We start from the raw sequence: 15019 nt of genomic DNA on the forward strand, positions 1-15019 counted from the left end.
ATGCCTTACGACTAGGGATGTCCGATATTATCGGCCGACCGATATTATCGACCGATATTATCGGCCGATATCGGCAGTAAAATGTGATATCGGAAAATATCGGTATCGGTTTAAAAAAAGAAAAAAACAATAACAATATTTGTTATATATATATCCAGTGAAATGATTAGTTAACTGAAATTATTCCGTTTTTTGGGGTGGGAAACCCTGCATATATCGGTATCGGTTGATATCGGTTGATATCGGTATCGGAAATTAAGAGTTGGACAATATCGGAATATCGGTATCGGTAAAAAAGCCAATATCGAGCATCCCTACTTACGACCAACCCAGATGGCCGGTGCTGCCGAAGCAAACGTTCAATCAAAGCCGGGGCCCGGCTGTATGGCGGCCCCCCTAGCCCTGCCGCGGGCCCCGCAGAGTTTGGGCTGTGCTCAGAACAGTGAAAGACAAACAGAATCTAAAATTCAGGTCCACGTGATGATCGCATTATGTGATGCTTAGGTACACTCAGCCACACACATGCACGCACGCACGCACGCACGCACGCACGCACGCACGCACACACACACACACACACACACACACACACACACACACACACACACACAATAGACACACACACTTTATTCTTCGGAAGAGGGGGTTATCTGCATGTTACTATGACACCTCTAGCTCTTGGAATGAACTCCAACAGTCCCTAAAGATTGAGATTCTCCCCTCTGTTGCAGAGTTTAAGACCTTGATGATCACCATTGTCGATCAAGTTGTACGTGTTTGACAATCGATTTGTTATCCTTGCATTTGCCTACCCTCATCTTGTTGTCTTATTGCTGTGTGATTCATATGCTGTACTGTATGTATTTATGATTGCTTATCTCTGTACATGTAAACTCAATGTAACTGTAAATGAGTTGCCATATTTCGAATATAAATAAAGGAGGTTTGAAATTAAATGTAATTAAATGTTCTCAGCATTTATGACAATAATGCGCGCACGCACGCACACACACACACCTACACACACACACACACACACACACACACACACACACACACACACACACACACACACACACACACACACACACACACACACACACACACACACACACACACACACACACACACACATACACTCACACACACACACACACACACACACACACACACACACACACACACAAACATACAGTACACACTAGGGACGTGTTCGAATCCGAATATGAATTCGGGGAAAGCACAGATAATGAGATGGACACAAATACTGCCCCGTTTCTTCATTTGGACCCACAGAAATATCAGTAATAATATCATCAAATGAGAAAAAGGAAAAGGCAAGCGTTTTCTCAAGTTTTCTCTAGTATCTCTGCTGCTACATCCCTTACATTTTCAAAAGCCTAGAGAAAACGTATGCTTGTGCAATTAATTATATTTATCGCGTGTGCACTGGAGACTTATTTCAAAACCAAACCAAGCATGCTCCCCATATTTGTTACTATACTAAGAGCTGCCTATACCAATTCAGGAATATGATTTACAGTCAGATATAATTTATCTGTTCAAAAGTTGTCATGAGTTTTTTTTTTTTTTATTATTATTTATTTTATCCAGGAATGTCCCATTGAGATACAAGATCTCTTCTTCCAGGGAGTCCTGAACAACACGGCACACAACACGTTTCAACATAAAACAGGGCATTAAACAAAAAACATACAATTCAAATATAAATACAGAAGGCCATTTGTGCAGTGGCAAGGAGCATAATCACATCAGCAATAGCATCAGGTAAAACAGTTACATGTTTCATAAAGGGCTAATCATAGCATACCTTTAAAAGCATTCACAGTAGGAAGTGCCTCTAGACAAAGTTTTACTTGCAGCGTATTCCATAAAAAGGGAGCATAGTGGGAGAATGCAGCTTTACCAATCTCTGACTGCATCAAAGGAACATGGGTTGCCATGGGTTGTCCTGGTATTACAAATGCAGCCAGTTACCAGACACACATCATTCCAAATATTGTAAAAAGTATTTCCACTACTTATAAAAATGAATTATTACAAGTATCTTTAGAAGGCGGACACGATGGCCATGTCCGACACAGAAAACGATGTCATTGGAACTGGGGGTGGGATCTGCTCGTACTTCCTCATGTATGGAAAATAGCCGACACATTTCATATTTAGGCAAATCATCATTCTTGTATGTATGATATGAGATGATAGACTTTAGAAATAAAAGGTTAGAATTTGTAAACAAGATGTGATAATATTTTAAGTATCGCGCTTAAACTCTTTCTGCTCTATAAAGCTGATTTTGTTTTCAGAACATCACACAAATATTAGATTTAGGGATGCCCCAATCACGTTTTTTGCCACCGATCCGATTACCGATCGTCTTGAGCCATATCGGCCGATACCGATCCGATACAGATAGTTTTTGATTAAAAAAAAATAAAAAGTTATTTTATATAATTTTTTTTTAATTTTTTTATAAAATATATATATTATATAATTAGACTTGTACTTGTATTATCTGCGAGACATCGCCACCACGCAACAAGTCAAAATGCTCGCTATCTGCAAACAGCTCCACTGTCTGTGTGTACTCGAGTAGCCTCCAGCTACGGCCAGGATTCTCCGGCGCTGCAGCTGGACCCTAGTATTGGTATAAATCACATTCAGCAAGCCCTCAGCTCGAATATGCATCGAATCAATGTTATAAGACATTGATATCAGGAGCTATCTGTAGCTACTGCTAGCCGGCTAGATAACGTTAAGACAATGCCTCAGTGAACTATTTAGTTTAGAGCTAACGTGAGCTAACGTGAGCTACCGAGTCAACGGAGGTAACTTAACCAGCTAGATAACGTTAGACAATGCCTCATGTAGTCACTGGGTCATTTAGTTTAAACAGTAACGTTAGGTAGGTAGCCAACGTTAGCTCACGTCGCATGCACCAGACTATAGCAGACTGCGAGGCTCTTGTTTACATGAGTGCGGGAGGGGCTGGGGAGGAGGAGGTGCTGTACGTTTGTAATGTAATGTAATTAAATGTTCTCAGCATTTACGACAATAATGCGCGCGCGCACGCACACACACACACACACACGTCACACACACACACACACATAATAGCTCTTTAGTGGAAAAAGAAACACTAAACTATATTTATTTAGATTGCTGTGTCTGAGAGAGAAGTCAGCAGTGACTGTGAGATCTCCGCTAAGAATTGGATCATGTTTTTCGATCGGTTTTGACGATCGCCGAAAATAAAGCATTATCACCGATCACCGATCGCATATTTATACTGATTATCGGCCGATAACGATCGGTGGCCGATCGATCGGGGCATCCTAGATTAGATTAAACTTTATTGTCAGAGAACAACAAAATCTTATGGGCAGCCTATTAGTCTACAGGCTGCTCAAAAGAACACACCTGATTTAACAGCGGATCCTGGAAGGTGGGGTGTGTGCAAAGCCCTGCTGTTCTACATTCAGTGCCACGCCCCTTTGACCATATTAGGGCTACCGTGCCAATAAGGAAGTCAATGGGAGGTCGGGGAATTTGCGAAGGCTTAAACTATATCTTAGATTATGGCTATGGGTCTAAAACACCCCTCGCTTATCAATGACTTGCTTGCAGTCAACATGTACGAAACAGATTGTTTTTTCATTGGTACATTTCCGTTTTATACTGTTTTGAATACGAGTATAGTTTTGGAGAGTTCTAGTAATTCCGGAGAAATTCCGCGATAATAGCTCTTTAGTGGAATACACAAAACACGTTGTCATTTTTCGGCTGATTTATGAATCGTTTTCAAATAAACGCTAGATTATCGATAGTATATGTGTACTTATGCACGATACAGAAGCGGGTTGTAAAATCGATTATCCATGCCGTGCTTAGCGCTAACGTTACACACACACACACACACTCACACTCACACACACACACACACACACGGTGTGATCGCTGTGAAAAAAACATCTGATTAACCCAAAACTGGTAACATAGAGTCCTTACCTCACATCAGATGTTCTGCAAAAAGATTAATCCAATTCCTGATCGCCATTCCAAATATTGATCGCGTTTATTGATCCAACGTTATAGTCCAAAACACATAATCGAAAGCTGCTCCCAGCCTCCCCAGTGAATGTAGTAACAGATACTGCTTGCCAGAGAATGGAAAACCCCGGACCGGATTTTTTATGCACATGCCCACCCAATCCAATCCAATGATGTGCAATACCATCTGGGAGACGATAGGCGGCGGTATTTGCCCTTTTCGAGCTCAGACCCATTCACAATGATAACGTCAGGCTGGATGGATGAAAAATTTATGGATATTGCTAATAAAAGAAATAACGATTAAAACCCGAGTTTTCTTGTTTTTTCTCTGGCCTTGGCACTCAACGCATGGCGAGTTAACCCGACTAATCTCGTCGTTGGCACTGAATGTGTTAACAAAGATAATGCTAAATAGCACTAAAGGTGGTAAAAAAATAAGAATGAATGTATACTATTACTGTTATGTAATACTGTTTGTAAATATATGTTTCAGTTTCTGATTGTTCAATGTCCCCCAGTTAAAGGGGGGGGGGGGGGGTCAACTTCAGACAGTTCATAAAACTTAGTTTAGTTAAAATAAGAATAAAGAGAGAGAGCATAAACTACAGATGACAAGCACAGTATGAGGATGTATACAATATTAATCAATGTGATTTCCAATGAATAGTAGGTTAGAAAATAAATTAGCTGGTCATCCAAATGTTCATTTGAGAATTTGATTACATCTGTTCCCATCTTGTATTGTACAATAACTGTTGCAAAAAAAGAAATTCCGGTATAAACCACGCCCATTTCCTAATCCAAATCTGAATGAATACAGATAATTTTGTTGGTTGAACAGATACAGATACATACAGATAATGATGTCTGTCTGCACACCCCTAGTACACACACACACACACACACACACACACACACACACACACACATACACACACAACACACACACACACACACACACACACACACACACACACACACACACACACACACACACACACACACACACACACACACACAGGTACAGAACACTAGGGTACAAACATAACACTGAAGTACAGAACACTGAGGTACAGAACACTGAGGTACAGAACACTGAGGTACAGAACACTGAGGTACAGAACACTGAGCTACAGAACACTGAGCTACAGAACACTGAGGTACAGAACACTAGGGTACAGGACACTGAGGTACAGAACACTAGGGTACAGGACACTGAGGTACAGAACACTAGGGTACAGAACACTGAGGTACAGAACACTGAGATACAGAACACTGAGGTACAGAACACTGAGGTACAGAACACTGAGGTACAGAACACTGAGCTACAGAACACTGAGGTACAGAACACTGAGCTACAGAACACTGAGCTACAGAACACTGAGGTACAGAACACTGAGGTACAGAACACTGAGGTACAGAACACTAGGGTACAGAACACTAGGGTAGAGAACACTGAGGTACAGAACACTGAGGTACAGAACACTGAGGTACAGAACACCAGGGTACAGAACACTAGGGTACAGAACACTAGGGTACAGAACACTGAGGTACAGAACACTGAGGAACAGAACACTGAGGTACAGAACACTAGGGTACAGAACACTAGGGTAGAGAACACTGAGGTACAGAACACTGAGGTACAGAACACCAGGGTACAGAACACTAGGGTACAGAACACTGAGGTACAGAACACTAGGGTACAGAACACTGAGGTACAGAACACTAGGGTACAGAAGGGCTGCTTTGGGCAAAAGCCTGATCCCTGGGGGACATTAAAGTCTAAGTCTATGTGTCATTAGGAAAAATGTATGGACTGGTATGAATTGAAAGCTAGCGCCACAGTGTTACCCAAACATGTTTATCTGTGGCTTGGCCACCACCAACAGATTCCAAAAACTGACATATTATTATTAAAAAGTGCCTTTCTGCTGCTGACTATGTCGATATCCTACCCACCCCCGAACCTCGCCCTCGATCACTACAGTACAAACTAGGGGTGTGAAGGTACATGTATCCATACCGAACCGTTTCAGTACTGGACCTTAGGCTCAGTACGGCTGTGTACTGAACGAATACAACGGTATGTTAACCACTAACGCGACCGCCCACCTGGGGCTGTTTTTTTTCACAATCTAATATATTATATTAGATATTAGATATATATTTAAAAAAAAAAATTTACAAGTCGATTATTAATTTCAATATAGAATATTCGTTGACATCCCTACAAGTACAATTAGTTACTGCACACTACATCACCCCTGAGTGGAACATGGAAAGCCAAATTTCCCCCCCACTGTACCGAAAACCTGTACCAAACCGTGACTTCAAAACCGAGGTACGTACCGAACCGTGGTTTTTGTGTACCGTTACACCCCTAGTACAAACCCAATAAGATGTGGGAAAGAAACACTAAACTATATTTATTTAGATTGCTGTAGTCCACAACCTGTTTTCATTGTCATGCAAAGCCGAGCCGGTTTTAATCTGGCCTTTGTACTACAGAAGATTGTCTCGCTGCACAAAGGGCCACACTGTACAGAGATATCGGCTCCTGGGGAGATGTGTGGGGTTGTTGCAGAGTCTATGAACAAAGCGGTGAATCTACTCGCTGAGCCACGACCTGTTAAAAATACATTATTAATGAGGCCAGTCTGACTGATGGCGGGGATTAATTACTGTAACTTCGAAAGCAGAGACTGCTCTTCCTGTGAAAGTTCTAATCTAGCCTCACAGAATTCACATTCGCAATTATGCCACATCAATGTGGAACGCCCTACCCACAGCTGTAAAGGAATGTGAATCACTACCCACTTTCAAAACTACTCTCAAAGAGCACCTACGGGAGGCTGCAATTCGAAACTGGCCCCTGTAAATGTTCTAACCCAACCCCCTCCAATGTACAGTTACCCCCCCCCCCCCTCACCCCGCCTACCCAACCCACACAACTACCTCCAATGTACAGTTCCCCCGCCCCACCTCCTCCAATGTACAGTTTCTTCGTCAAATGCTCTCTTTTTGTATCACAGTATCACAGTACTGTATTTGTAAATCTGGTATGTCATAAATGTATAGATGTAGCAGTACTGTCTAGTGTGTATGTCATGTATGTCATATATGTTGTGATGAATTGAAAATGGGGGACCCTGATGTAAACAAGACGAAAGTCTTTCTCTGGTCTGCATCCCCTTAACAATTGTGTGTATTGAGCTGTACTGTATTGTACCCATTCTGCAATCTGTTAATAACATTTTCAATCAATCAATCAAACAGATAGGGGAACACACAGATACAGATATTGGTATAGGTAATCGGTCTGATACCAGGCTCAAATGGGGTATCGGTATTGGTATTGGAGAATTTCAAGAATACCAAGAACCAGGTATCAAAGCCAAGTGACTTCACTTTCTGCATCTTTCTGCACACAGACCAATGAGGTTGTCGACAGGTAGAGACCACTTTCAGCACAATCCATGCTGTTCTTAAAGGAACACTGCAACATTTTGGGAAATACACTTATTTGCCATCTTCTCCAGAGTCAGACGAGAAGATCGATAGGAATGTGTGTCAGTTTTGGAGTTGTCAGAAGTTGTATTTCATCCCTTTTGACTGAGCTATAGGCTACTGTAACTGCTCCCTACTACTTCCCTTCCTTGTGCTAAGCTAGGCTAGCATGCACTTATACCTCTCTCTGTGACTACTGGACACACAGAGATTAAACAGCAGATATCAGTCCTCTCGGGAAGATGGCAAATAAGGGTATTTCCAAAAATTTGTTCCTTTAACCCTCTAATGCCTGCCTTAGGCTAAATGCCAAGAAAACCGAGGTCATAATGTATAACATCCTCCCGGATCATCCACCTCTAAGGACAACAGGAGGCTCTGCTCTAAAGGAAGTCAGTGATTTCAAGTACCTGGGCTCGTGGGTCAACTTGTCCGAGCAAGACCTTAAAGTGAGGAAGGCACTTGCATGGAGGGCTCTGAACGGCATGACCAGTGTGTGGAAATCCAACCTCCCCCGTCAAATCAAGCTCAACTGTTATATTTTTGCGAATTCTGAGCTTATTCTTTGAGTCAGTCATCATTATGATTCAGGGGAACCTACCCTTTATTTCTGGTACAGTGTAAAGTCACCCTCATACATTATTTTGTGTGAGCATACAATATTTGACGCCCAGTGAAAGTTTTGTTTAATTTGTCTGATTTACAGCCAGGCATCTCCAAAACATCAAAAACAAACTATTCCGCCATCTTTCCTCGACAGCCCGCAACTGCAACCTCCCCACCTCGCTCCCAAACTACTGCTATCAGTTTGTTCCAATAACAAACCATGCTGTTCCTGTTCTCACTAGTATCAGACTCAAGAAGAAATGCTTGACACATACTGTAACACTTAGCAACCTCAGACCCATCATCGCTCAGCCAAGGCCGGCCACACCCCCCATCACAAAACCACTGACAATGGCCCTTCTGAATGTTAGATTGTTGAGCAACAAATCTTTCTTAATCAATGATCTGATAACTGAAAAGAATTTGCAATGCATGTTCCTAGTCGAGACCTGGCTAAATGACATTACTGGTGCGACAACGCTGATAGAAGCCTGCCCTCCAAATTATAAGTATTATCAATCGGTCAGACAAAACAGAAAAGGGGGAGGGGTTGCCGCTATTTTATCTACATCGTTTATATATAATGACATCGACATGGGTGAATTTACATAATTTGAATATCTTGCTATTGAGCTCAAAGCTGAACTGTCTTTGCTCATCATCACATTGTACCGGCCACCAAAATACTCATCAATATTTCTGCAGGAATTCTCAGAGCTAATCTCAGTCGGTATCATTAGATGTGAAAGATTAATCATACATGGAGATCTGAATATTATGTAACACTTTATAATAACACTCAGTTATAAGACCTTTATAAGGTATTTGTAGATGAACTAATCATGAACAAACCATGTATATACATTCGTAAAATATTATTAAATCATTTATAACTATTTGTATAACATTTACAAATTAGTTCTACATTATTTATAACTCATTATCAACATTGTTTGTACTTGATTTGTTCATCATTAAATAATGTTGTTTAATGTGTAGTAACACATTTGTAGATGCTTTGAAAAATGGATATGAATAAACGACTATACTGTACCTCCATTTATTTGTTCATGTTCAACAAATGATTTGTTAACTCTTTCTCTGCCACGCTGGGAACTGGATCTGACTAGGTGCTGCCACGCATTCAATCAATGGAGTCGCTCACCTTGTTTTCAGGGCTATAACTATTTAAATATTATAGCTATACATGCAATACTATGGCCCATTTGACATCGAGTATCTATCATTCAAGATGTGAAAAAGGAATCTTTTTTCCATCCATACATTATCGTTTTATACCGTGGTGAATATAAGTATGCTTTTAGAGTGGTCTGGGGTAATTCCTGGAAGGCTAGTAACGGCCCGCGACGCATATTATACGTAATCCATTGGCATTTCGTCCCTATACATGCTACAATAAAAAATTCAAATGCATATGATCGGTATATTATGTTCCATCATGCATGCATGAAAGGGGGGGGGGGGGGGGGTCGTCCAGGGGCGTATCTAGACCCAGCACTTTAGTAGGGCACAGAAGGGCACCAAAAACTATGAAGCTGGAGCGTGTAGGTTTTGGCCGGTTTGTGGGCGAAAATGGGTGGATTTTGTAACTATTTTTTTTTAACTTTATTTCGGTATACAGAGTATAAACATTGCGATCATCTACTACTGGTCTATTGAAGGTTCCAAGCCACAGTCTAAAGAAAATCAGGGATGCAGCCTTTGCTAACTATGCACCAAAGTTATGGAACACACTACCTATGGACATTAGGGAAGCTAGATCTCTTAATATTTTCAGAAATAAGCTAAAAACGTACCTCTTCACCATAGCCTTCTAATACACCCCGCTGTTGATTGTACTGTAGCACTATTTTACTCTGGCCATTCGATTGCATAATTTTACTATTTATTCTACTATTCTATTATTGCACTGTATTATTGGTGTGCAAACCAGTCAACTTACAAAAAAGAGCCTGTTGGAGGATTTCAACAAGATAAATGCAATGCAAAATATTTCACTATAATATTTCAAAGCGAAGTAAAAAAATATTATAATAATTATTTGATCATGTTAAATGATCATTTGATCATGTTAAAAAAGGGAAAATAAAAAACTTTTGTTAAAAAAAAAAAAAAAAAAAAAAAATTTAATCAGTGGGGCACAGATGATCATCAGTAGGGAACGTGCCCTACTGATAGTGGTCTAAATACGCCGATGGGGTCGTCTATGATTAATTGATTGTCAATAATGGCATTCGTTATTACAACAGCATACGTTGATCAGGGCTAAGGCTATGACAACAATGGACAACCAAGCTGAAATTGATGTTAAATTGCTCTTACCTGTGGCTAGGCCTGCCACGATAACAAATTTTGCTGGGCGATTAATTGCCCCCGAAAATATCGCGATAAGCGATATTATTGCGACCGGTTAAAAAAAAATTTGAGAAATTTATTTCCCAAAACTTTTATTTTGAAGCCCACCGCTCCGTCTTTTCCGGTTTAAGACTTTTATTTTGAAGCCCACCGACCGGACCGGAAGTATTGTTGCGATTATCCTAGCCGACAACTTGTCTCGTCTGGTTGTGTTTTTTAGTTTTAACGTTAGCTACTAACGTTAGATGCAGCTACTACAGGCAATCAACGATGAGGAGGACGCGTCAAAGCCGTATATAATAGAATAGCTGTGGTGCGTAGGCACTGCAGCACGACTCGAAAACGACCCGTTATAATAAATTAATTCATGTTTAACTTGTCCCCGTCTCCAGTGCTTTGACTAGCCCCACCCGTTCATTGTAAACAATGATGCATGTAATTGTATTAACGTTATTCTGTGTTATTCTAACGTTACACTACAAATAACGCTACTTGGTTAAAAGGAGCAACACTATTGAGAAATGTAGGTAAGCTAAATATGTGGCGTTGCTACTGCCCCACGGAGCTCCCGTGCTGTGCTCTGTAGTAACGCCAGCGGCCAACCCACACGGAGAGTGACTGACAAGGGGCACTGGTTCCGCCTCATTAAAACAAACGCGCAAATAGCAATTAATCGCGCCCGTCAAAATCATTGCATTCATTTTAATTATCGCAGCAATTAATCGATTTATTGCTTATCGCGGCAGGCCTACCTGTGGCCAATGATAATCCAAAAAGAATATTCCAACTATTTGATTGCCATCTGCTAGATCGTATGTACATTTGGCCCACGTTCAGGGGGCGAAATTAAAGCCCGCCGCCCGCCAGGGGGGCTCAGTTTTTACCTTTGGCGCTTGCCACTGAGAGGTCTGCCCGCCGTGTGGCGTGTAGACGTGTAGTTCATAACAATACTCTTATTTTGAAAATCTGTGCGGGTCTCATTTCCGGCCCAAGCGCAGCTAGAGTCATAAAATCGATGGCTCCGGCAGTTAGCAGCATTCGGTTCGTATGATATTCTTATTTTGAAAAAAAACGTGGCAACGAGTCATATCCGCCCAGCCGGGCCAGCCCTGCAGCGGGATACTATTGGCTTCTGCTCGTATCAACACAGATGCCCGCAGCTCTAGTGCCACTGCTAACGTTAAGCTCTCAGAATGATAGCAGCTCGCCCACAGCTCTAGTGCTAACGTTAAGCTCTCAGAATGGTAGCAGCTCGCCCGCAGCATCTAGTGCTAACGTTAAGCTTTCAGAATGGTAGCAGCTTGCCCGCAGCATCTAGTGCTAACGTTAAGCTCTCATAATGGTAGCAGCTCGCCCGCAGTTCTAGTGCTAACGTTAAGCTCTCAGAATGGTAGCAGCTTGCCCGCAGCATCTAGTGCTAACGTTAAGCTCTCAGAATGGTAGCAGCTCGCCCGCAGCTCTAGTGCTAACGTTAAGCTCTCAGAATGGTAGCAGCTCGCCCGCAGCTCTAGTGCTAACGTTAAGCTCTCAGAATGGTAGCAGCTCGACCGCAGCTCTAGTGCTAACGTTAAGCTCTCAGAATGGTAGCAGTCTGCTCTAGTCTAGATCGGACCTCCATGAGCTACCGTTACTGTTTAAACAATGACCCAGTCAACTATTCACTTTTAGTTTAATACATGACGAGGCATTGTCTAACGGTATCTAGCTGGCTAGCTACTGATAGCTGCTGATATCAACATGCTCCAGCAATAGTCGACTCGAGTGCATAATACCTCCGTTCCCTCGTTAGCTAGCTCACGTTAGCTGAGCTCTATATGTCCCAGTAAACTAAATTGTCTTAACGTTATCTAGCGGGCTAGCAGTAGCTACAGATAGCTCCTGATATCAATGTCTTATAACATTGATTCAACGTGTATTCTAGCTGAGGGCTTGATGAATGTGATTAGATTAGACCAAAGAACCGTAATGTTATACCAATAGGGTCCAGCTGCAGCGCCGGAGAATCCTTGCATGCTGAATGTAGAGTATTAGTATAGGGTCTAGCTGCATCGCCGGAGAATCCTTGCTGGAGCTGGAGGCTACTCAAGTATACACAGACAGTGGAGCTGTTTGCAGATAGCGAGCATTTTGACTTATTGCGTGGTGGCGATGTCTCGCAGATAATACAACTACAAGTATGATTATATAATAATGTCTGATCTCCTCCACCAGTACACTCCATCCCGGAACCTACGATCCTCTGATCTAGGTCTCCTCTCCATCCCTCGCACCAGGTTACGGACTTTTGGGGACAGAGCCTTCAGCGTGGCGTCCCCTACCCTCTGGAACTCTCTCCCCCCCGAAATCCGCAACGCCCCAACCCTGGACACCTTCAAATCCGCTCTAAAAACACACCTCTTCACCAAGGCTTTCCCCATCAGTTAGTTTTAGATTAAACTAGGTCCATTATCCCCTACTTTCCCTCATCCCCTCTTCCCCCTTCCCCCCCTACTTTCCTTGCCCTATTTTTTTTGTCCTGATTGTAAAGCGACCTTGGGTTCTATGAAAGGCGCTATATAAATTTGATTTATTATTATTATTTATTATTAAAAAAAAAAAAATTATATAAAATATATATATATTTTTTTTAATCAAAAAGATTTGGCAGGTAAGAAATATGCTTGGCGGGTAGATTCTTCCCATCTACCCGCCACTGGCCGGTGAGTCAAAAAGTTAATTTCGCTCCCTGCCCACGTCATAACCCCCAAAAGCATAATGATTCTGGCGTCCCGAAGGCGATTCAATGCGATCGGGTGTATATCTTGATCAACGTTACAAGATAACTCCGCCCGGAGGAATTTCAATGACGCACAGAGTCATACTTCCTTCAGAAAGTAAGTGCAACATCGGCCGCATACCACCAGGCGGCGGTACGGGACCATTGCGATCTCAGACACATTGCCACACAGTCCTACAGCATAGCAGGATGTATTATGAATGGAAATAGCAAATAAAAGAAGTAACGATCCAATAACGAGTATACTCGTTGTTGGCAGTATTCGATTGGCAGGCTATAACGAGTTAACTCGTTTTTGGCGGGGAATGAGTTAAGACAATCATAAAACATCTATAAATCATTTGCAGATGCTATTGTGTGCCCTAATCTAAAGTGAAGCCTATTCATCATTAACAAATGTCTAATAGTTTGTTTATTTGTGGACTTTTATGAATACACACAAAGCAATTACCAGACTTGTCTTTTCATGTTTAACAAATTATTTGTTAAGACATTCATAAAACATCTATAAATCATTTGCAGATGCTATTGTGTGCCCTAAAGTGAAGCCTATCCATCATTAATAAATGTCTAATACAGTTAATTATTTGTTGACTTTTTCATCACCTGTTACAAATGTTGTAGACAGCTTTCGGATACACCCTTCTTTGTGACATCAAACAGTGACAGAATTAGGACTATAGATAAATGCAATTTTATTAACATGTAAAATACATGTGCACACATAACATATAGTGTAACTAGGGGGCACTAGGACCCTACCCTGGCCAGGTATTGCCAGAGTATGTAGAGAGGAAGTATCACGCGAGTACTTGACTTCACGTTTATGATGAATTAAAAATGGGGGACCCTGATGTAAACAAGACGAAAGTCTTTCTCTGGTCTGCATCCCCTTAACAATTGTGTGTATTGAGCCGTACTGTATTGTACCCATTCTGCAATCTGTTAATAACATTTTCAATCAATCAATCAAACGTTTGTTGCCATCTGTTTGAATGGAAGGACGATATACATTAGCAGAGCCAAGTTATTCGTGCTGCCCCACGCTTTTAAGGTATGAACAGGCTAAACACCTTTTTGGTTTTTGTCTGTGTGCAGGGTGGGTGGGGGGTAAACAGTCCGTGTGCAGGGTGGGTGGGGGGTAAACAGTCCGTGTGCATGACGAGGCTCCGGGTGTTGTCGCGCCATGTGAGGATGTTGGAGATGTGCACCCCGAGGTTTTTGACACCGGGAGCCACCTCTACAGCTGTGCCATCGATGTAGAGAGGGGGAGGGGCAGTGCTGGTCTTGCAGAAGTCTACAATCATCTCTTTGGTTTTATTGACATTGAGGATGATGAGATTGTTATCCTTGCACCACAGTCCCAGTCCATCTACCTCCTTCCTGTATGCCGACTCGTCTCCTTTTGTGATGAGCCCCATCACTGCGGTGTCATCCGGAGCAGGGCATGTGAGCGGCGGAGCGGGCGGTTTTGACGTGAGCGACGGAGTGGGTTTTAAAATGGGTTGGCGCGACTTCCGGAGCGAGAGTTCTCCTCCGCTCCAATCCGCTCCGGGCCGCTCACAGTGGTTTAACACTGATGTAATATACATGTAGTACAATGCCAAAGCAACAGGTGGCGATGTACAAACATGAAGGCCATTTTCAACCAATGAGAAGGGTGAACCGTCACTCACATCC

General features: G+C 42.1%; 1 protein-coding gene across 1 annotated transcript in view; it reads right to left on the reverse strand.

Moving 5' to 3' along the window:
* The window catches only part of plxnb1a (plexin b1a), a gene marked incomplete at both ends in the record, with an annotated part of 119870 nt that extends 105110 nt beyond the window's left edge, over window positions 1-14760 (reverse strand). Inside the window, one exon of the mRNA XM_084333370.1 lies at window positions 14487-14760. Coding sequence (XP_084189496.1) covers window positions 14487-14760 — 274 coding nt within the window. The remainder of the gene's footprint in view (window positions 1-14486) is intronic.
* Between the last annotated feature and the right edge of the window lie 259 nt (window positions 14761-15019).

This window comes from Notolepis coatsorum, assembly GCF_963971535.1.
Source record: "Notolepis coatsorum genome assembly, chromosome: 17".
Taxonomy (NCBI): Eukaryota; Metazoa; Chordata; class Actinopteri; order Aulopiformes; family Paralepididae; genus Notolepis; species Notolepis coatsorum.